The sequence below is a fragment of the Miscanthus floridulus genome, chromosome 9, assembly GCF_019320115.1.
Source record: "Miscanthus floridulus cultivar M001 chromosome 9, ASM1932011v1, whole genome shotgun sequence".
In the NCBI taxonomy this organism is placed as follows: Eukaryota; Viridiplantae; Streptophyta; class Magnoliopsida; order Poales; family Poaceae; genus Miscanthus; species Miscanthus floridulus.
The window spans coordinates 49,608,981-49,634,000 of NC_089588.1; the positions used below are offsets into that span (position 1 = coordinate 49,608,981).

Genomic DNA, 25,020 nt, shown 5'->3' on the forward strand with positions numbered 1-25,020 from the left:
GAAGCCAATGCAAGTGGTCTTACGTCAAAAGTCCTTCGGAATCAACGGGAATCGTCGAAACATGTCAGCGTCCAGAATCTGCCAGAGTACTACGACACCGTCTTTTGGTCCGTTGGACCGTGTATCGTGTTTGGGCCCATTAGGGGGCGCGTCCAGGGGGAGTGACGCCCAACACTCTATAATTAGCAGCCGTCGCTCTCCTTAGGGTTTGGGTTTTGTTTAGTTCTTGATTTTCTCGTGAAACAGACGTCGTTTTGCTGCAACGTGCTGCCAAGGTCGTTTGCTGTGAACTAGGGCCCCAGTTCTTGATCTTGTTCGCCTGTGGCGATTAGTCCTTTCGAATAAAGACTTGAAGTCCGTGTTTTCATAAGCCTCATATTTATTTACAATTTCAAATTGCGTTCATCCCGTTCTTGTTTGTGTTCTTGATTCGCTTGCAGAAAAACCTTCTCGGTGAGGTCAATCGCGTTCGCGTGCTTGATAACCAACAAAGCAGTGGTGTAACGGTTGCGGGGGTCCGAATCAGTCTTGGTTCGAAGCCTAGATCGTAAACGTCGAGTCTCCACCAATCGACGCTGTCATACCTTTCGGAAGATCGGGTCTTGTCTGCATTAATATGTACTGAGTAATAGGTTATGTAGCTTATCAAACAATGATGCATTCATTCTGAACATTTTATGAGATTCACCTAAGGTGTTTAGAATCTCCAATGTCCAACCATAACCCGACTATGCTGGAGCTCTCGCCTCATTCTTATCAAGACACGTCATGTAGTACTGGACTGCTAGAATTGCACAGGCAACCAAATTGTTTTGGTTAGACCGCAACAATTGCATAGTATTTGAAATCCATTCATCCGAATCACTATCATCCGTATCATCCGTCTCAGTACCAAACTGTGATCTGTACACAACAAAAAAAAAACAACCACCATGAATAAACCAAATAAAAGCATAAATTGGTCCAAATAGGAAGTATTCAACATTACTAGTGCACCAAATAAATTAAAAGAATAAATTCGTCCAAATAGGAAGTATTCAACATTACAGATGTTCCAACATTACTAGTGTACCTCTGAATGACATTCTTGTACCCAGCCTTATTCAAGTGAGTGTTTGCCCGATTTCCCTTTTGTACTTCATCAGCAAAAATCTCACAAACTATCCTAGTATATTTTCATCCGACCAATCGGCCCCGCTGTTGCAAACAAAAATGTAAAATTCAGAACAAAAATTAGCAACTACTACTGGTAATTTGGCAAATAAAATACCTTGGATCATGATCACTATACATTATCTGATCAAGATCATAACATTAGCAACCGAGAGTCTACCACAAAGCATAACATGGCATCTAAGCTCAAATCACCATCATGAACTACACAATCCTACACAATAGAACTTATCAAAAAAATAACAAACGTTCCACAGCGTTTCTCAGTAGCCTTAGTCCAGAAATGTGTGTAAAATTCAGAAAACATCGATTACCTTGAGTCGGTGAGATCGACAGTGTCCGGTGGGGGGCAGCAGGAACAGCAGGAGGCTTTTGTGAGCGTCCACCTCGACCACCCGGCCACCACGGCTAGGAGCACCAGAGCCCACTATTTCGACGCAGTCATCTTCGACTCGTTCAGGTGTCCTTGTCTCCCTCCAATCAGGACCAAAAAGAGCAGTCGTTGTAGCATTCCATCGCTGCCAGCCAAGGCTGTCGCCCGCAGACGACGTGCCAGCAGACAGGGGCGCGCCAGAGGACGAGCTGGGCCAGCCAACTCCGACCGGGGGCACGCCAGAGGATGAGCCTGGCCAGCCGCCGCCAGAGGACGAGCTGGGCCATCCAACGCCGGACCAGCCAACGCCGGCAGGGGGCGCGGATGCGGCCGCGCCAGGCCAGCAGCCGCCATCCGGGGGCGGGCGAGCTGCTGCGCCTGGCCAAGATCCACCGGCCGGGGGGACGCCATGACCCACGCCGGGCCAAGAAGCTCCGGCCGGTGGACCACCTCCTGCTCGTGCGAGAACAGCAGATAAGGACCCCGTCGACGAACGGATTGGATCGTCTTCAAGGATTCCCGATCTATCTGCTTCCCTTCGGGCCTCGCGTTCCGGCGAGGGCTCACCCATGGGCGGCGGCGGCGCTGGCAGAGGGAGGGAGAGAGACGCAGGAACGGATTACGGGAGAAGTACGAACCGGGGGTGTCGGCGGCAATTCGTGTAATTTCTCTCGAGCACATGGGCAGTGCGTTGCAAACTTGCAACCTGAGGACAGAGCCGGAAGAAGCGACTTTTTCCAGCTTCATCCTCCATCGTGAAAAGAGGAACCAAACAGCTTTAAACATAAAGCTATTTTAGAAAAAAAAAGGTATTTAGTAAAAAAATAGCTCATAACAACTGTTGTGAACTATGCCAGATCACGATAAAAACGAGCGGCAAACAGCCGGGACACACTGACACACAGGAAACGATATAACCAAATAAAGAAACACAATCAAAGTCAGACATGCATGTACGTGCAGCTAGCTCTAGGTGTTCTCTTGGGTGTGAAAACGTATTACGCGTAATCCACAGTAAAATAGTGCCTATATTATAGTCTAGCGCGGAAGCAAAAGCGGAGCGGGTACACCATGGGCGTAGGAACAAAACCGTATGTAAGGCGCCGGCACCCGGCAGAGGGAGGCAAACCCGCCGCGCCGGCGCGCGCGTGGAGCCGGACCGGACAGCTACCACCACCACGCGTCGCCCGCATCGGGGCTGCAATGGCAACTCGCACAGTAGACTAAGCGAGGATGCATCATGCATGGCAACGAGTGAACCCATAAACAAATTACAACAAGATCCAATCCAACGCATGGTCAGGCAGGCAGGCAGGCTCGAGGAGAACACGTAATACAGCCCCGGTTTTGGAATTTGGATTTGGACGCGCCAGCAGGAGGGATGAGGGAAGTCAAACCCGGAATCCGGCCGCGTCATCGTCATGGGCGTTGACCCGCCGCGATCCCGTCCGGTCCGGTGCCGGCCTGTGGCCTCCGCGGCCAAAGACGACGATGCCTAGTAGAGTAGTAGAACCTTTAGCGGCATGGCAGTCGAGGTTTCAAGGTCGCGCGTCACGCGACGTAGAGGGGCCGACGGGACAGATTTCTGTGCATCGCCTTCCCCGGATTACTGTCAGCACCAACATCGATCCACACTCACCATTCCTTCCCTGGCACAACATATACCGAATCTTAATGCACGAATATCCTCTGTCTCGATCTTTTTTTATCATCCCACAGAAGATGGATGAAAAATCCTTGGACTACAGCTAGATTTTTTTTATCTAAATTATTAAACTTCAGTTTGATTTTATTCTGGGCCAAACTTATATAATTTTTAACCAAAAATATTAAATGCACCAGTGGCCCTCGAACTCATAAGGGTGTGTTATGTAGGCCCACGAACTTTGAAAACGCATTTTTGAGTCCTTAAACTTTTTAAGTGATGCACCGCATATCCATCTCAGATACGTGAGCATTTCTTGCTTACATGGCATGTTAGCGTGGCATTTATTTTTACATTTAACCCTTCAAATTTATTTTACCCTTGAAATATAGACCATAGGCGGCTATGATGCAACTCTAGGAGCCACGCGACCTTTTGCAGCAGCAGTGAAAGGAGCAGGAAAGAGAGAAAGAAGGGAGGGTCTATTTTCAAAGGGAAAATAAACATGAGGGGCATAAATAAATATATAGATGCCACACTGGCATGCTACATCATCAAAAAATGCCCACATGGCTAACATGGACATGTGGTACGTCACTTAATAAGTTTAGAGACCTAGAAATACATTTTCAAAGTTCTTGGACCTATGTGACACACTATTACAAGTTCGAGGGCCACTAGTGTATCTAATAGAAATATGCATCACGTGTTGAGATTCCATTTCAACCGGTGAAAGGTCCTAATGGCTAAAGGGGGTTGAATAACCTATTAAAAATTTCTACAACAACACTTAACAAACTGGTTAGACAAATATGAGGCGAAGCGAGTGTTGCGCTAGCCTACTAAAAAAACAAGCCACCTACCACAAGTCTAGTTCCTATAGTCTATATCCACACAATGGCTATGTCACTACACTAAGTTTGTGTGATCTCAAAGGCTAACTAAAGAGCTACACTAACCAAACTAACAAGCTCTCACAACTAACTACACTAAAGAGTTTGATAACTAGTTTGCGGTAATGTAAAGAGAGAGCGAGCAAGATAGTTATACCGCCGTGTCGAGGAATGAACCAATCAATCACAAGAATGAATACCAATGAAGACCAATCACCTCGGAATCAAATGATGACACAATAATTTTTTTACCGAGGTTCACTTGCTTGCCGGCAAGCTAATCCTCGTTGTGGCGATTCACTAACTTGGAGGTTCACGCGCTAATTTGCATCACACGCCAAACCCTCAATAGGGTGCTGTATAACCAACACAAGATGAGGATCACACAAGCCACGAGCAATTTACTAGAGTACATTTTTTCTTTCCATCGGGGAAAGGTCAAGAACCCATCACAATCACCGCGATCAGAGCCGGAGACAATCACCCGCTACTCCAAGCCGTCTAGGTGGCAGCAACCACCAAGAGTAACAAGAGAATCCCACAGCGAAACACGAACACTAACTACCTCTAGATGCAAACACTCAAGCAATGCACTTGGATTCACTCACAATCTCACAAAGATGATGAATCAATGATGGAGATGAGTGGGAGAACTTTGGCTAAGCTCACAAGGTTGTTATGTCAATGCAAATGACCAAGAGAGTGAGCTAGAGCCAGCACTGGGGCTTAAATAGAGAGCTCCTACAAATAGAGCCATTGGCTCTCTGTACCCTAAAAAGTCAGGGCAACCGGACGCGCTAGTCAGATCGACCGGACGCAGGACCCCAGCGTTCGGTCACGCGATGCACGCCACGTGGCCCCTGCTTCAAATGTTGATCGCCCGATCTCAACGATCATCAGTGCACTTAAGTTGTGACCGGACGCTCTACAGTGTAGGATCGGACACAGGACCCCAGCGTCCGGCCACCTCTAGTAAGGTTCCTGTCGCGACTGGACGCGTCCGATTATAAGCGACCGAACATAGACCAGCCAGAGTCCGATCGTTTTCAGAGAGCTCCCCGAACCTCTATTTTGCGACCGGGAGAGATGGAATTGCAATGGTAGTTCTCGAAATAGACGAATTGTAATGGCATATCTCCAGACTTCAAAAATTGTAATGGCGCAGATCCAAAAAGCCATTTTTATAATATAATAATCGACAGCTCTTCTAATTCATTTAAAAAAAAACTATAACAAAAGTATATCTGCAAAATGTGTTTCTTCAAATTTATAGCTGTTAGTAATTTTTAATAATTTTTATTGAATTTAGAGAAGTTTGAATTAGAAAAAAGAAGTTTAATTAAACTGATAGAGTATTTTAATTTATTGGTCAAATTAAAATCTGAGCCTCCGATTTCACCCGTGATTAAAATCCGATCCTACCAAGAAAATAGGGAAATTTAACTGCCTCGAATGAAATAAGTATGTTGTGAAAAATTATTTTATGAAAAAAATTCACAACTTCTTTAGTGTTACACAGTTTAACTTTAAACAAACCTAAAAAATAATCATATTTTCGAAAAGCAATTGATACATAAGTTTCGAATACATCCAGTATAAATAAAAGAAGAAGTGACAAAATGGATTAATGTTAGTAAAATTGTAACCAATTGTTGTAAATAGTAACCAATTACACATGTTGTAAATAGCATTAGCATCGCCTAGTAGAATAGAATCTTTAGCGGCACGGCCATCGAGGTTTCAAGGTCGTGCGTCACGCGACGTAGACAAGCTTGACGGGGGAGATTCCTGTGCATCTTTCGGAATTCGAGTGATGATGCTCTTGCTCGCCTCCCCCCGGATTACTGTCAGCACCAATCCACAAATTCACCATTCCTCGCTGGCACAACATCATCATATACCGAATCATGATGCAGGAGCAGGAATATCCTCTGTCTCAATCTTTTTTATCGTCCGACAGATGACGCATGAAAAATCATTCGATTACACATAGATTTCTTCTAAAATATACTTCACTTTGATTTTATTTTAAGCTAAACTTGTTTAATTTTGACCAAAATTATAATGCAAGTATATTTGCAAAATGTGTTTCTTTAAATCTTTAGATGTTAGTATTTTTTAATATTTTTTAGTAAATTTAGAGAAATTTCACTTAGAAAAAAAACAAAGTGAATGGATAGACTATTTTATTGATCAGATTAAGGGGGTGTTTGGACCCCAGGACTAAATTTTAGTCCCTGTCACATATGAAGTTTGGATACTAATACATACAATAATTACAAAACTAATTGCATAAATGAAAGTTAATCGTGAGATGAATCCATTAAGCCTAATTAGTCCATGATTAGCGAACGTGGTGCTACATTAAACATATGCTAATCATGAATTAATTAGGCTTAATAAATTTGCCTCGCGAATTAGTCAAGGCTTATGCAATTAGTTTTATAATTAGCTCATGTTTAGTTCTAATTGATATCAAACTTCCGATGTGACCCGGGCTAAACTTTAGCTAGTGGATCAAAAAAAAAACCCTAAAATCCTGCTTAGCCATGAAATATTTTGGAGCCAATAATCGTGACCAATTGAAATATTCATTCCATACTCTAGTATAATCTATGTATATCCATGATGTTGTTTACTTAATAAACCATTCAATAATTATTAATTCGTTGAATATTGAGTGTTGAATGAACATCAGTGTTGATCGTAGTTATTAGTATCTTGACTAATTTAGTGAATGTTAAGTAAGTCATTGGTGTGGATACATGTTTTCCTAGAAGTGGTATATGTATTTGAGTACTTTGTATATTCATAAATTTTTTCTTTAATTAAATATTTTTGTGCATAATTAGTTAATAATTTTCAATTTTTTACAAATACCGGTAAATTAAATAGCCTTCGTTGTACGCTTATAGCTTGCTATTGTTTGTTATAGCTTTCGGAGAAGAATGCAGCTATGTATTGTAGCCTGCTGTTTACAAAATGGTACCTCCTCCATTATAAATTATAAGATGTTTTTGAGTTTTTTAGATATATAAAATTTGTTATACACTAAGATATGCATTATATATGGATACATGTAATAGAAACAATTTATCTAGAAAAATCAATATTTCTTATAATTTAGAATTTTTTCTTGAGGTCTCCCGTTGTTTGTTGTAATTCTTTTTTTTCTTGTTCCTATTTGCTTGTCTAATAAAAATTCGGCAAACCTCTTGCTGCCTTTCTATTTTTTTTTTCCCTGAGACGAGCTTATAATTTGGAATTGAGGAAAAGTAGTACTAACTACTGTCATGTCTACTGGAGGGCATGGAAAACCGTAAACAAGAAACCGCCGGAGGCAGAAACCGGCGGGGCCAAGGCTGTCTCGCGGAGGCCGGGAAAGCGGAAAGCGGAAAGCGGCGGCGGACACCTCCCCGGTTTCTCCCGCGACTAAAAAACATCCGAGCCTTTCTTCCCCCAACTTGCGCCGCTACAGTCCAGGCGCTCTCGTTGCCTCGCTGTTAGTCCTAGACCACTATATATACAGTACTCGTCCCCGCTTTCTTCCTCGCTAACTTCTGATCATCAACCAAGTGTAAAGGGTGCGAAGAAGCAGTAGCAAAAGGATTCGATTCTCGTGTTCTTCGAGTGGTCCATCGAGCTTCGGGAGAGAGACAGAAAGAGGGACAGCAAGCTATGGCGACCGCAGGGAAGGTGATCAAGTGCAAAGGTACGTCTTCTACCTCTGCCTTTCGTGATGGCTACTAGCTAGAAGCGTAATCATCGGATTGATTTGGTTCTTGGATTCCCTGCAGCCGCCGTGGCGTGGGAGGCCGGCAAGCCGCTGTCCATCGAGGAGGTGGAGGTGGCGCCGCCACAGGCCATGGAGGTGCGTGTCAAGATCCTCTACACCGCGCTCTGCCACACCGACGTCTACTTCTGGGAGGCCAAGGTAGCATATGATGTATATATATATATATATCCTCGCTGCTGCTTCTTGACCTCCATGCATTTGTCTAACTTTGTGTGATTTTCTGGCTGAATCTTGTTTTGTGCAGGGGCAAACTCCGGTGTTCCCGAGGATCTTAGGACACGAAGCGGGAGGGTATGCACTTGCCTTCTTCTCCCTGTCCTGTTCTCTCTCTCTCTCTCTCTCTCTGTGTTTTTGAGGAAACCTGTCCTGTTGTGTTGTTACTGTTTTCTACTTCTTGCACTGAGCTCGTCACTTCTTTCCACTATATTTTTTTTAGTTGTGCGCTTCTACTAGTTTTAGTGCTTCGATTCTAAGTGTAGCTAGTCAATTCATTTCGAGCACTGTTTTGGCAGTGGGTTTGAGATCCATTACTAAAGAAAGCAAGTGTGCATATTTTATTGAATTGGATATAAAGCATCAAGTAAAGCCTCATGTGCAGATTCAAGGAACACGAAGTCAGTCATGACACAAGCACACACACATAATTAGCCTTTTCTTAGGATAATGTTTTTTTACGTGTTCTAGAATAAGAAACTGTACTTAAGATGTTTATATGTATTCGTTTTTTTTTTCTTAGACTGACAGAGACAAGTACATGATTCATTTCTTGAAACATCTCGGTTGACTAATTTTGCATATATAGAGAGGTCGATTCTGTTGAAGTGGGATGTTGATAGCATTTTAATTAATATTATTATTCACACTCCTAATACTAGTCCAAGCTGTCTAATAAATCAATTTCGTTCCAAACTAATAACTCTCCTCGCAGCATCGTGGAGAGCGTTGGGGAGGGTGTGACCGAGCTCGCACCAGGCGACCATGTCCTCCCGGTGTTCACCGGCGAGTGCAAGGAGTGTGCTCACTGCAAGTCCGAGGAGAGCAACATGTGTGACCTCCTCAGGATCAACGTCGACCGGGGCGTGATGATCGGCGATGGAAAGTCCCGCTTCACCATCAACGGACAGCCTATCTTCCACTTCGTTGGGACATCCACCTTCAGCGAGTACACCGTCATCCATGTCGGCTGCCTCGCCAAGATCAACCCCGAGGCGCCTCTCGACAAAGTTTGTATTCTCAGCTGTGGTATCTCAACTGGTAAGATGCATGCATGGTCCTTGATTCAGTCATATATTTCCCAAGGAATATCATGTTTTAGCAGGATGGCTTACTGATTCCTTGTCATTGCTTTGGTGCAGGTCTTGGCGCAACACTGAATGTGGCAAAACCAGTAAAGGGTTCGATGGTGGCGATTTTCGGTCTTGGGGCTGTAGGCCTTGCTGTAAGTGCTGGCTGCGTTCAGAGTTTTTCAGCATCGATCTGACAAGTACTCGTGTCGTGCGACATAATGGGATTATGATTGGACTGAATCTCTGTACTACATTTGCACGTGATAAGGCTATGGAAGGTGCTAGACTGGCTGGGGCATCAAGGATCTTCGGTGTGGACATCAACCCAGCAAAATACGAGCAAGGTACTTTTACAATCCACTGTCACCTTATTATGTGTATAATGTCAGTTTGGTCCTTGTATGGTTCTTGATGCTGATGGTACACTGAACTTACCAACGTGTTCCATTTTCTTTTTCAGCTAAGAAATTTGGCTGCACTGATTTCGTTAATCCCAAGGACCACGACAAGCCAGTGCAGGAGGTTTGTGTTTCTTTTGTTCTGATGAGTATACTGAATTTGACTCTTTGTGTATCTGATATCCACTGCTCTTATATCGCTGTTGCAGGTACTCATTGAGCTGACCAACGGCGGTGTGGACCGCAGCGTGGAGTGCACCGGCAACGTCAACGCCATGATATCTGCCTTCGAATGTGTCCACGACGTATGTCCTTGTCCTCATCCAACCAGCTGATTCTTCTGTAATTCTATCACCATTTGCTTTCAGACTGAATGGGATCCTGAAACGGGCGGCGCTCTGAATTGTGAATTGTAAATGCAGGGATGGGGTGTCGCCGTGCTGGTGGGTGTGCCACACAAGGACGCTGAATTCAAGACACACCCAATGAACTTCCTGAACGAGAGGACCCTGAAGGGAACCTTCTTCGGCAACTACAAACCACGCACTGACCTGCCCAATGTGGTTGAGCTTTACATGAAGAAGGTAAATGCAATCAAAGTGTGGTATTTCTTCGGTAGCCTTGTTACTTGTGCTTTGCTGAAATTGCTATGCTCCCAAACGTCCGCTTGCTCATGCTACAACTCTGCCTGTTTGTGCGCACAGGAGCTGGAGGTGGAGAAGTTCATCACGCACAGCGTGCCATTCGCAGAGATCAACAAGGCCTTCGACCTGATGGCCAAGGGGGAGGGCATCCGCTGCATCATCCGCATGGAGAACTAGATTGCTTTTTCCTGGTTGTCTGGTCTGGGTTGGGTTAATAAAGGGGCCAGTGTCCTCCGTGGATGTGGAGCCACGCTTGTGTGTATCACGTCCAGTTTGGCCTTAGTCAATCAGTAGAGTAGCTTGCACTTCCAGTGTCTGTAATTATCTATGGGCATCAGAGTCTCGCGAACTTCTCGGCGTAATATATGGTCTGGTACCGCTATGAGTTTCATTCACTCTACCAATGTGTTGTGGTTCACCACTTGCGGTGATGCTGCTTTGGTTGTGTTTGATTCTGTTTGTCTGTAAATCCGTAGAATTTTATCTGAAGTATGGTGGAAGTACTAGTGTGTTCCTTTGAACGGCGCCAGGCAATAAACAAGATCCCTTCAGAGCTTCTAAGGACCTGTTTGGGGTTGTCAGTTGTCACCTTGTGCAGATCTCTTACAGTTTTCAATTTCTAGTTGATCAATGCAAGGTTATGTAGCAAGTAGCAGTAATACGATGTAGAATCTGCAGTTTGGGCAGGCAGAAAGGTGCTCTTTTGGCCGAAATTAAATACATACTTATTATGATGAATTAGAAATCAATAAATCATAGCCACGCATGTCACAATATTTAGAAATGGAACGCAAGCACTGAAGGTTGAGTTATACAGAAGCAGTGAAGAACGCATTTTGTCTTCCGTTCTGACTAGAGCAGAGTATAATATTTAGCTGCAAATGGTGTTGGGAAATTGAGTGTTTCTTATATATATCTCAATGGATAACACCCGAGATCGCGAATAATTACAGAATTACAAAAACACACACACACACACACACACACACACACCAAGAGGAGTAATCACTCAATCGAGGAATTCAGAGATCGCGACTAATTACAGAATTACTACCAAAAAAAAACCAAGAGGAGTAATTAATAATTCAATCGAGGAATTGAGAGCAAGCCGGTGCGAGAGTGGAAGGGGAACTAATGCACAACGATCGGTGGAGCCTTGTCACCATCCCGTCTCTTCCTCCTCTCCTTGTCCTTAACCCCTGCTGCTGCTCCCTGCTCGCCTCCCTTGTTCATCTTCTCCTCACTTGCCGCCCGCTTGTGCTGCCGCTGCTTAGCCTCTGGATCACCTCCCGATTGCTTACCGGCAGACCGCACAGCGGCGACAGCGGCGGCGGCGGCGCGGCAGCATCCTCCCAAGAAGCCCAGCACCATGATTGTTGGCCGACGACAGAGCGATGTTTCGATCGACGATGTTTTTCCTCAGCTCGATCTTAGGTCGGCCTTCACTCTCCTCAGCCGATCGATCACCTCCTGATGGCTATTGCGTTTGAGCTCTGGTCGTCTACGTGTTGCTCCGATGTTCTTTGTGCTGTGTCTCTGAGCGGCAGCTGTATTTATTACAGGAGGCCGGTGCCGACGATCGAGTTGCGTGATGGGCCGGGGTGCTTTTGTTGCTGCGGTCGGAGATACTACTACTAAAATAGTTTATTTATTTATCGAGTGGTGTGGCGGAAATAAACGAGAGAGAGGAACTTTCTCGTGCCGTGGCATCGTGGTAGTGGAGATGATCGAGGACGGACGGCGCTGTCAGGTGAAAACGACCACTCGTGCAGTGGGTTCGTTAACCTGCCACTGTGTGACACATGGCACGTGCTACTAGTACAGTACTAACTCCGTAAAAATAAAGTAGTTACGAGATCCGTGCCAATTAAACTGACTTAATCAAATTTATAGCAAATAGTATTAGTATTTATGTCTCTAAATAATTTTTTTATAAGAATATATTCTAAAACTAATCTAATAATATTTATTTTGTATTATAAATATTAGTATTTTTTATATAAATTTAATTAAAGTTTAAATTCTTTGACTTCTCGAAAGATGAGAATTGCATTCTTTCGGAAATGTCAACCGCCTTGTAAGATAGTACTTTGCTTTTGTTTAGTTATTGTATCTGTCTATCTGACGGTTTCATTCGGCAAGATCTCGGCCGTATTGTGAGATTTCTTTACTGCGTTACTCCTGTTCAAATTTCACAACCACTAGTTTTTGTTGTACTAGCATATCTGTATGTGACGTACGTAGTATTATTATTATGAAATCAAATTTTAGATGTTCTTTTTTTTAATTGTTTTTTGAAGTGCGGCGGGCCCTGGATTCTGGCTTCTGTGCATGGGTATGTGGAGTAGCCCGAATTTGATTTGTCGCTGCAAATTTGAACGTCCGCACAAATGATTAATTCATCATGCTAGACACTACAGAGAGCGAAGGAGTACTATGTTGCAATCTCTACGTGCAGCGGCGGATCTAGAAAATACATTTAGAGGGGGCTGGAAACTCATCTTCAACTCGAAACTCATCCTTAACCTCCGTAGGGAGCACTCCAGCACCCTCTTCCCGGTTTTTAATGACTGAAAAATTTACGGGGGGCTCCAATGGAGCTGCCAGAGTAGGGGGGGGGGGGGGGGGGGGGGGGCTTGAGCCCCGGCAGCCCTCTGGCAGATCCGCCCTACGCGGTCATTTTCTTTTTGTGAACTTCCAAGAAATTTCCTCATCTCATTCCTCGCATGCAAAATACTCCTAGTATTCCTTTCCACCGTAGCTCACAAGCCGGTTTGACATTGGCCGTGCCGAAGGAATACAGCAGCATCAGCAGTGCGTGGGAGTAGGATTCCACCTGAAGCCTGCCTGCCTACGTGCGTGCGTGCGTGCGTGCTCCCCATCTATCCCAAAATCTCCACGAACATCCTTCATCAGCACAAGGAAATGTCAGCAACTCCACTATAAATTGGACTATCTTACTATTATTAATTAGAGGCCCCCAATGGAGACATCACATTAATTCTCACCAGACATGCTAGGAAAAAAATAAATCCTAGAAATTCCCACAATAATAAAAAACATCTAGCCTTTGATTTGACAGACTCTAATCATCATCACCAATAATGGCCATTGGACCTGTAGTTCATTAAAAAATTACCTACCATTGCCATTATGAAAAATACATAAAGTAACCCCCTAATTTTGCATGTAAATTATCCACCTCTACCATTACAAAAGATAATTCAAAATAACCCCCTAAGTTTGCATCTAAATTATCCACCTTGGTCATTATGAAACATAATTTAAAATAACCTCCTAACATTGCGTGTAAATTACCTAATTTTGTCATTATGAAAGATAATTTAATCCTCGAACTTTATATCTAAATTACCCACATATACCTTTATGAAAGATAATTTAAAATAACTCATAATGATTTTATAAATATCGACCTTTATCATTATGAAAGATAATGCAAAGTAATATTCTAAGTTTTCATTTAACATATACATATATGTCATTGTGAAAGATAATATAAGGTATTATCTTTATATTTGTAGGTACCTTAGTCATTATAAAAAATAAACAAAAATCTCTGAAATCTACACTTAAATACTAATATATATTACTAAAAAATAAAACAATATCCATAAAGTACAATACATATATACATATTTCTAATTCACATACGTCTATAATCACGAAATAAAATAATTACAATGTTATATTCCACCATGTATATCAAATAAACATGTATACATTAGGATAAATAATTATTTTAACAACTTATGAAACATGGAAAAAATGTTCACTTAACAAACCATGTCGCAATGACACTTTATATTTATACTCCATGATAATAAATTTCATAAATTATTATTTTAAATGAGTTTATACATTTTTACTAAAACATTATGTCATATCAGTATTATTAATTTAATTTTATGCACACTATGATACATAAATAATACTACACACAATTAGTCCTATGATATAACAAATTCAACATGTTTCGTGTCGGGATGCAAGCCGAGTTTCACTTATGTGAAAAACAATACAACTAGGACCTAGACTTTTTTAATAAATAAAGCGATTGTGGAATAAACGATAAAGAATACTAGAATTCTAAGACCTAGACTCTTTTTCATAAAAAATCAATTTTGAATAAAAGATAAAGAATACTAGAATTCTAATTAACATGTGAGAAAATTGCAACAACTTGATTAAAACTCAAAAGATAAACTATAGATTTACTAATTCACAAAAAGATTGCATCAAGAGTTTATATATCTTAAGAATAGATTTCAACTAAGTACATATTACACTAGGAAACAAAGACAAATACTAGAAATTCTAACTAGAGGTCTCACTAGAGCTTGCATGTTAATCATCACAAGACTTGATATAGGAAAACAAAAGATGGATCCTAGAAATTCTCATAAAAATCAGAAACATCTTATAATTAGTTAGGTAATCACCATTGATAATAATAATGATAGCTATTGATCTATTCTATTTTTCTAAATAATTATCCACTTCTACTATTATGTAAAATAATATAAACTAACTCATGACTCTAATTTATATTGTCCATATATGTCCTTAAGAAAAATGATCTAAAGTAGACCTAGATTCACATTTAAGTACTGATGTCCTATTATTGTGATCGATAATCTACATAATTCAACTTTCATCTCATTATTAGAAAAATAAATACCCGTCAAATCTAAATCTAAATTATCAACATCTCCTATTATAAAAATTTATTTAGATAACGAACAGAACAATATGTTTCTACATTACCCCACCTCTATCAAATTAATATAGTAAGATTTGATTAAAGTAAATATATGCGTCGTGCCAACATACATGAGCAACGAAATATATATGTTATGTTTTATCACATAAAAAATATTTTTTTAACAACACATATGCTAACGACACTAACAAATTATTTAAAACCATATAACCATGACTATAATTTATATAAATTGTTACTTTAGATATATTTGTGTCTTTTAACTAAAATATTTGACATGTCCATATTGATAGTATAACCATAACTGCAAATATAATTCCTTGATACGAAAATTCAATCATCTTCAGAAGTAGAGACCATTGATGGTTATATTTTCCTAGTGTTTTAAGAATACTTTAGAGTAAAAAGTCGATCATTATACGGTATAAGTATTCAAATTCTCTTGAGGTTAGCATAGCTATCCCTGTTTGAGATCTCACATCAAGCTCTATGACTTATCTTAAGTGATATGGTAGATGTTTCAAATAATGGCTTATGCTATTGTAGTACTTAAGAACATACTCTATGGCCTAAAATCCTTATTTTAAAAAGTGCAAAAAGGAGAGTTAATGAAAGATACAATAAGAGCAAGAGTTTCAACGTAACTTGAGGAGATAAAAAAAATCCATGGCGATTGATAAGAATAAAATTTGAAAATTCAAAATTTAGATTCATGGCTTCATAAGATACATGATACAACAAGAGCCACCATGATTAGTGATAAGATTTTAAAGTAATTGCATATTTAAAATATATAGAGGTGCCATGCAAAGGAAAATATAAATATGGTTAAAAAATATATAGATTAGTTCCTTAAAAAAATAGTAGTCAATAAGTTTATGATACCTAGTGTAGCACCCGGTTTTAAGAACAAAACTAGATACACACCATATGTTAGTCCAGAAAGTCAAATCTCACATATAGCTACAAATAAGGGTAATATCAATAGACAATGCTTAAATACATAATATATTAGTATAAAGAATATAACCTCAGAGTATAGACAGTGGAAAGATAACTCTGATCTTCAGGCGAAGACTTCAAATCCACAGGGACAACGGACTGGTTGATCACAAGCCTAATTTCTCCAAACTCTAGCAATCTGGTACCCATCCAGGATTTTTCCAAATATTTGAAAAGTAAAGCAAGCGTAAGTACATGTCGTACTCAACAAATATAATATGGGGTTCATGAGACTCAAAAGGCTGACATTGGTTTAACTGCGATTAGCTTTTAATTGTCACAATTTTAGCAAAGGAGTAGTAATAAGTTTATCACAAGCCCATATAAACACATGATCAGGTAAACATGAACAATGAATAGCATAAACAGTAATCACTAGTGAGCATCTTTATCATCAGTATTATCAGTGTTCATCATCTATTCCGTAAGGGTTCCAAGGCCGCTCATGACCATGAGCACGGCTGATATACCTGTTTTACACTCTGTAGAAGTTGTACACTTTCACCATAAGTTGTGATACCCATATGCCCGGGTTTGCAACTCCCAAAACACTTTCAAAGTGAGCAGGCAGGGTACATTATGAAGCTTTTCCCCAATCATTCTAATAAGGAGCAGTCGCTAAGGATTCCATCTCCCAAGTGTTATGGAGTCATCTTCAGAAGTGGCACTGATACACGCAGCATAGTACACACCCTAGGGATGAGGCCCATACCCAGCCTAGTATGTCCCTCTTGCCCTTTCGATAAACTGCTACAAACTAGAAAGAGCAAAGTACTAGACTAAGACCAGAGCCATGTAGTCCTCATGGTTGTACTGTAAGTCTTAGATGATCACTTACAGATAAGTCCTTAAGAGAGGAATCTAGAGCACCATAAAAACAGCCCCATGCTCTAGCCCCCTTGTTTCATGTTGCTAAAAGCATCTTTTAGTGTTTATTGCATATACCATTAGTCAAGTTACAAGATCATGGTTGTAGTTGAGCACTAGCATCGTACTACACAATGCAATACCCCATAGGTATCAAGGTACAAGGTAACAAAGTACTAGGAGATTCTTAGTGGCAGTCAAGGTAGACATATGTAGTATGAATTAAGTGATTAAAGGTGTATAGGACAACAAGGATGATCCCATGCTATACTTGCCTTAAAATATCGATCCTTCGGTAAGCTTTAATCTTCAACGTTCTTTTTCTTCTTGATCACCACGTATATCTCACCGACTGGACGTAATCATAAAGCACCACACAAACATCCATACAATCATACACGAAGCAAACAATAGAACTAAATCAGAATAGTACACCAATCATAGAAAAATAAGTAAAAGAGTTTAAAACACGATTCTACGCATCGCTACGAACACACAGTCGCGAGAAGCACTCTAATCGGAGCTATGGTTGAAAAGATACAACTACCGAGAGATTTGCTTTATACGCGGAAAAGAAAACTATAAGTTTCATTTATTTTAACTATATAAAATCTTATATAAATTGAATTAAGTCAAATTTAGATTCAAATTATAAAACTAAAGTAAAACAAATCATATTTTATTTATGAAACCCAGTTGCATAATTATTAATCAAGATATGATTTAAACCATAAAATTTTAGAAATAGTAATATGGTAACCACTGTTACTAACGCATAGATCTCATTGCTATGAATCTAACGCAACGTGAATGGGTCAAAACGGAGCTAAAACGCAGAAGATATGAAATAAACAAGATTAAATAATAGATTAAATCTAACCTCAAATTTTAAAAGTTGAAAACATATCTAACAGTAGTATGAACATATAGATTATGAAATTACGAACCTAACGCAAGTTGAACGGGTCAAATCGGAGTTAAAACAAAGAAGTTATGGCTAAAACAAAATCAGTGGTAAATCTGTAAATAAGTAAAAACGCATTTTGGATCTAATCCGATAGAACTACGCTTTCCAAAGAAGAAAACGCATCCTAAAAATACACTTTGGACTGCGGGTTTGAAAACGGAAAACCAGAGGGGCTCTTATGCCATTAAGTCACGTGAAAGGGTATGAGGAGATCTGGACCGTTAGATTAGAGAGGAGCGGCTCAGATTGAACAGAAGGGAGTGAGAGAGGATCGGCCGGCCAGCTACAGTGCTCGGCACGGTGGGGCGCCATTGACGGCGACGAGCACCTCGCCGGTGAACTTGGAAACGGCCCTAGGGGCCTCGGTTCACCACGAGCAAAGCACAGGGAGCAAGCGGAGGAGATGGCGAACTCACTTAGGCCAAGGTTGGCGGCACGGAGCGGATGACGATGGCGCTTCGCTCGGCGAGCGATGGCGACTTGGCGGCGCTATGTTGCGGCGTGCAGCTGGGGCGCTCGGGGGATGCAGCAGCTTGAAATCGGGTTTGGGGAAAACGGCGCGGCCTCGTCTGATACTTATGGGGCGAGACAGCTTGCGACGCACGGCATCGAGGAGACGGGGCGGACACGGACACACGGCGTGGCGGCAGACCCCAGCGGGGCTACGCGAGGGAGAAGTCGATGCTGATAGGATGGCCCCACCTGTCGGCGTAGGAGAGAGGGAGAACACACGGGGCGCGGCTGGACCTGGCCTTCGGCTGGGCCGCGCGATGGAGCAAGGGAACGCGGGCGCGAGTGGGCCGATGCGGGGAAAATGAGCCAGCGCGAGAGAGGGGAAAGAGTGGGCCTGCGCGCGTGGCTGGGCTGCGGATGGCTAAGCTGGGCCGCGGAAGGAAAGACAAAAGCAGGCCTTCGGGCCTAATTAGAGAAAGGGAGAATTTTAATTCCTTTGCCATTTCTTTTCCTATTTCAAAACCTCATTCAAATATGATCCAAATCAAGTTTGAATAGGATTTCAAATACACTTTTCAATTTAATTAAAAATAAGAAATTTTGATAAGTTCTCAAAAATAAATTTTACAACCCTTTTAAATTCTTTTATTCTCTTGTTCTCGTTTCTTTCTTTTCTTTCACTTCAAAGCCATTTTTAATTTTATTTGCAAAAGAAATTTTGAATATTTCCAATTTAAATCAAATCCACACAATACAAAAAAACAAATGCACCGACATGTATGCACACCCATGTTGCTATGCTTTATGATAAATTTTAATTTAATAAAAATTTTTATTTTTCCTATATTTTATGAGCAAAAAATTCAGAAATAAATTATTTTAAACCTATTTTCAAAAGAGACAAATTTTAGGGTATTACAACTAGATAAGACTATTGTATATCTACTATGTATATTAAGTTAGAAAATAAACAAAGAGAAAAAGATACAGTTTAATATAAGTAATTCTTTATTAATTAGATATACTCCCTCTGTTATGAATTATAAGACGTCTTGGATTTTCTCATAAATATATAACTTTTGTTATACACTTAGATGTTATCTAGATACATAGCAAAAATAATATATCAATGTCTTATAATTTAAAACGAAAAAATTATTAAACAATACCTAATACTTATATCTTCTAAACTTCTAACCCGTCCGAGAGCACGGGTTGATGGAATAGTAGACTGCTGATACCCTGCATCAGCAACACTAGCTTCACTCACGCAGGCCTAACTCAACATTCAGAACAACCAGCAAGCGATGGCTCAGCTCGGGATCGACAGCCCCGCCCGGCCTTTCGGTGCTTCTCCGGAAGCAGCGACCACGATGATGGCCTCACCGCCGGCGAAAGCCAGTGCTAAAGAAGCAGCAACCTGTCCAAGTCAACGGAGCTGGCGACCAGAAGACGGGAGATGATCAGCTCAAGGTTGCAAATCTAGAGGGGAAGAAGAACTAAGAAGATGAACCAGCGCGCACCCATCGTCGTGCATCACTTCCCCTTCTCTTCTCGCCATGGTCTGCCGTGATCTCGGCCCTGGCTCGTTTGACATCATCACCTTTACTTCCCGTCTGCCATATGTTTGGAAAATATGTAGTATACACATGGGTCGTCTGCCATAGATTTCTTTACATGTTTTGTAGAAGGAAAACAACATATATAATGATACATGAGGTCACTATTAATGGACAATAAGCATTATTAGGCTATTCTTAGTGCAAGATTTCATGGCGTGTTGTTTCTGAAACAACCACATCAGCTAGAACGCAATGAAATATGGATGAAACACGAGCTCTCAATGTATAGTTTCATTTTATTTTTTCATAGCCTCTATAACATTCAATTCCACGACTCATTTAGAGTCGAAAGCAGAGCCAACTGTGTTTCATCTAGGTGAAAATTATTTCTTCTCTCTTTTTAGATCGTTGTCATCATGTCATCGATCAAAAATGACTGTATGGCACTCTAATGTGGATGAAATCCCCACCAAAGCTGCCTTAGTGACGAATAATACACTGCTTGTGACAACCCAAACATTGCATATGTTGATAATCCTATTCATCATCCTCATTGTATCTACAAAAAAACTTAATTCTGAAAATTTAATGTCAAAAGCTATTAAGCCTGTCATTACTTTGCAGTGATGGACAGTCTGGAAACCGTCTCGAACGGTTTGGCATCAGCGGCTCCAAGTCAGTTAGAGTTGTGTCCTGACCAAGTCAACAAGCTGCAATCAGAGTTGAGCTGTCCAGGAGTAAAATGCACCAGTGGCCTCTAAACTTGGTAGTGGGTCTAGACTGGATTCTTTTGGACCTTTGACGTATCGTGTGCTTAGCATGCACGTGGATGTGTATTTTGGAAGTTTGGGACCTAAATGATATCATCTGCCAAGTTTAAGGGCCGCCGGTGCATTTTACTACTGTCTTGCTCTCCTCTTTGCTAGCACCACTTGCTAGGTGAGCCGGCACCATCTCCAGGTCTAGCACATTAGCCACTCACACACTCTCTCCCACTCTCCATATTCCTCTCTCTAGCACTCACCCAGGAACAAGAAGAACCCTAAGGAGGAGGAGGAAGGAGAAGGTGAAGGCTAGCAAGAGGATGGAGTCAAGGACGCCCCAAGCACCTCTCTAACCTCAGTCTATCACCATTGCTTATATGGAGCTAGGGGAGCTCTCATCCCCTTGTATTGGTGGTGGAGCAAGAAGAGCAATGGACAAGGAGCCAATCCATACCTCACTACTGATTTCTCTCGGCACATCTTGGTCTAAGGTTGGTGAATCTCGCCTTAAGCCATCCATGCAATCCTAGAGACCAGTTTAGTTTTTTGAAAGAATAGAAACCAATTTAGTTGGTATCACCCTTTGCAAATTAAATCACCATATATGACATTAAGGTTCACCAAAGCACAATCTGGGATATACACCTTGGTAGATTAGCTCTAAAGGTCCTTAGAAATACCTTAGAACAAGCTCAACACAAATCCCCAACTCAATCTACACTTAGCAGCCTCGGATTTTGATTTCGGAGTGCCTAATGTGCACTGACACATAGTCCGCCTGCACCACCTAAGAACGGTCCACCAAAGAAAAAAACTGGCAATAGAGGCAATGACGGACTGTCTGCTTGTGTAGCTGAACTGTCGATGAGAGTAACACTTCGTTGTTTTTGCTCTAAGAAAACTACAGGATCGGGTCAGTTCACTACCAGCAGATGGTCCAAGCACACTTTTTCACTCTAGTATGAAGAGGGACCTTTTTGTGACATGCACATAGGGACGACTTGCCTGTACTACTCGATGGTCCACCAACATGACACTTAGTCAAATAGCCCCTAGGATCATTATGGGCATAGATAGATGGTCCGATAGCATTGTCGAGCAATCTGGACAGACTTTCACTCTCCAATGCAGAGAGACACGTTTCATGGCACGTCTAGACGGACAGTGGACATCACCTCATGGATGATCTATTTGTTAAGAATATCCAATAGGATCACATTACCGCAATATCTGGTTGATTGATATTTTCTGAAGATTGATTGTGCGCTCAGGCTTGAATTATGGGTGAAGGCAAGTATCACGGCTTCGGTTAGATAGGATAGGTATCTCCTGATTAATGTAATCTTATGATGTAATCTAGAGTTACCAAAGTAGTTAGCTTCTTCTTGTTATACAAGTTGTACCGCCACGCCAGGGGCTCTTTCTGGCTATATTAACATGAAGCCGTGAGCTTGAGAGGGCATCACGTTCCAACCATTTTCACATGGTAATCAGAGCTAGGTTAGTCCACAATATTCTCGATGGCTTCCTCTTCCGAGCTTTAACAATCGTTCTCTCTGATCGGTTGTCCCATCACCGAGAAGCTGGGCAAAGGGAATTTTTTCCTATGGAGCGCCCAGGTGCGTCTGCTCTTCGCGGTGCGCAGATAGCGCACTATCTCGAGCCCGACATTGTGGTGCCGGCGAAGCAGATCCCCAAGGTGGCCGACAAACCGACTGAGCTCATCCCCAACCCTGAGTATGAAACTTGGGTTGCGAAGGACCAGCAGATCGTTAACTATCTGCTCTCCAATATCTCCAAGGAGATCCAGGTGCAAGTCTCAAATTGCATCACATCGGCCGAGATCTGGAAAGTGATCTCAGAGATGACGGCTTCCCAGTCTCGGGGCCGTATCATCAACACGCGCATGGCGTTGGCCACAGCGTAGAAGGGCTCGTCTACAATCGCCGACTACTTCAACAAGATGAAATCTCTTGCTGATGACATGGCGGCCACCGGCAAACATCTTGAAGATGAAGAGATCATCTCCTATGCACTAGCCGGACTTGACATGAATTTTTATCCGATTGTCTCGGTTGTCGAGGCGCGCACATAGCCGCTATCTTTGGGCGAGCTCTACACCCAACTAGTGAGTTGGGAACAGCAGATGGATCTCCTACACGGTGGATCCGGTTCATCTGCTAACACGGCTACACATGGAGGCCGTGGCGGATTCAACCGCGGCGGTGGTGACCGAGGACGTGGGCGCGACCGCAACCGTGGCAACAACAACAACAGCGGGCGCCCCCGGCAGAACTACAACGGCGATAAACCCATCTGCCAGCTCTGTGGCAAGGAGGGCCACACCAGACTCCGCTACTTCAAGCGGTTTGATGCTTCCTTCATCGGCCCACCAGAGCAATCCCAATCTGCCTCCTCTGCGTCATATGGGATTGCCACCAACTGGTACACCGACACTGGTGCTACCGACCACATCAAGGGAGAGCTGGAAAAGCTCACTGTGAGGGACAAGTACCACGGAAACGACAAAGTTCATGCTGCTAATGGCGCAGGAATGAGAATCAATCAAATTGGTCGAAGTTTTGTTTGTACCCCAAATCAAAATCTCGTCCTAAACAATGTTCTTTATATTCCTAAAGCTAACAAAAGCATTGCATCTGTTCATCGTCTTACATCCGATAACCATGCTTTTATTGAATATCATCCCAACTATTTTTTGATTAAGGACCAAGCGACGAAAAAACCATCCTTAGAGGGGAATGTGATGGCGGCCTCTACCCGTTGAAGTCTAGGCCGTTAACGAATAAAGGGGCATTTGGTGCTGTCAAGTCTCCTTTGTCCAGGTGGCATAGTCGTCTCGGCCACCCTTCTTTTGCAGTCGTTCAGCAAGTCCTTAACAAAAATAGTATTCCCTTTGTTGCTGATTTAAAAAAAGAAACTGTTTGCGATGCTTGCCAAAAGGGCAAAAGTCATCAGCTACCCTATCCTAGATCCACGAGTATCTCATTGAGTCCCTTAGAACTTGTGTTTTCTGATGTATGGGGTCCTGCGCCCACTTCTGTTGGCAAAAACAGTTATTACGTTAGCTTCATTAATGATTTCAGCAAGTTTACATAGATTTATTTGCTTCGTCATAAATCTGAAGTTTTTCAAAAATTTCATGAATTCCAAGCTATGGTTGAACGCCAATTTGATAGAAAAAATCTCACTTATGCAAACTTGACAGATCCCTGTATTTTTTAAAACAAGCACCATGGGCCTGGTATTCTAGGTTGTGTGGTAAACTTCAGAGTCTAGGCTTTGTTCCCTCCAAAGCTGACACATCATTATTCTTTTATCGGAAAGGAAATCATGTCATCTTTATGCTTGTATATGTTGATGATATAACTGTAGCCAGTTCATCACAGGAAGCCGTGGATGCTCTTCTCCGAGATTTAGAGAAGAACTTTGCAATCAAAGATCTCAGGAACCTTCACTATTTTCTTGGCATACAGGTTCAAAGAAAGAAAGGTGAATTGCTTTTGACACAGGAACGGTATGCTTCTAATATCCTCAAGAGAGTTAATATGCAGTTGTGTAAACCCGTCAAAACACCCATTAATACTACCGAAAAGCTTTCAGTCAATAGTGGCACTCGGTTAGGAGTGGAGGACTCAACCAGATACAGGAGCATTGTTGGAGCTCTCCAGTATCTCACCCTCACACGACCAGATCTGTCTTTTTCGGTCAATAAAGTTTGTCAATTCCTTCACTTGTCGACGACCGTTCATTGGGAAGCTGTGAAGAGAATATTGAGATATGTACAAGGGACAATCGGCCTAGGGTTAAAAATTAGAAAATCTAACTCTATGCTTGTAAGTGTTTTTTCAGATGCTGATTGGGCTAGTTGCCCTAATGATAGATGATCTATAGGCGGCTTTGCTGTATTCCTAGTTTGCAACCTAGTGTCATGGTGCGCAAGAAAACAGCCTACGGTTTCAAGATCAAGTACAGAAGCTGAATACAAGTCTTTGGCATGCTATTGCAGAGGTAATGTGGGTACAAAAATTACTTGATGAGTTAGGTATTCCACATCCTTTGGCAGCATGTTTATGGTGTGATAATCTTGGCGCAAAGTACCCATCGGCTAACCCTGTATTTCATGCACGCACCAAGCATATAGAGATCGATTTTTATTTTGTACGCGAACAAGTTGCAGCCAAGCGTCTAGACATTAGAATCATTAGCACTGTGGATCAGATCGTCGATGGCTTCACTAAGCCTCTTATAGAGAAGCAAATGGTCATGTTCAGAGACAATCTCAACCTCGCTGATAAGTTGTGATTAAGGGGGATGTTAAGAATATCCAATAGGATCACATGACCGCAATATCTAGTTGATTGATGGTTGATTGATATCTCCTGAAGATTGGTTGTGTGCTCAGGCTTGGATTGTTGGTGAAGGCAAGTATCACGGC

The 25,020-nt window shown here is 41.9% G+C and overlaps 1 protein-coding gene, 1 long non-coding RNA gene and 1 other non-coding gene across 3 annotated transcripts; 2 read left to right on the forward strand and 1 right to left on the reverse strand.

Annotated features, from left to right (window-relative positions):
- Positions 1-735: 735 nt before the first annotated feature.
- LOC136481891 (uncharacterized) lies at positions 736-2,279 on the reverse strand. Its single transcript, XR_010764900.1, has 3 exons — positions 1,488-2,279; positions 1,073-1,197; positions 736-903 (listed from the first exon to the last, which is right to left on the reverse strand). It is a non-coding gene; the product is annotated as an uncharacterized lncRNA (long non-coding RNA).
- Positions 2,280-7,553: 5,274 nt separating this feature from the next.
- On the forward strand, positions 7,554-10,608 carry LOC136481892 (alcohol dehydrogenase 2-like). The gene is made up of 10 exons (XM_066479174.1): positions 7,554-7,796; positions 7,882-8,018; positions 8,125-8,171; positions 8,809-9,134; positions 9,236-9,318; positions 9,435-9,510; positions 9,627-9,688; positions 9,774-9,869; positions 9,987-10,148; positions 10,269-10,608. Exons 1-10 carry the CDS (start codon positions 7,763-7,765, stop codon positions 10,383-10,385), a joined length of 1,140 nt encoding a protein of 379 aa, XP_066335271.1. The 5' UTR covers positions 7,554-7,762; the 3' UTR covers positions 10,386-10,608.
- An 11,958-nt stretch (positions 10,609-22,566) lies between these two features.
- Positions 22,567-22,703, forward strand: LOC136484594 (small nucleolar RNA Z247). Its single transcript, XR_010766102.1, has one exon. It is a non-coding gene; the product is annotated as a small nucleolar RNA Z247 (small nucleolar RNA).
- Positions 22,704-25,020: the final 2,317 nt, after the last annotated feature.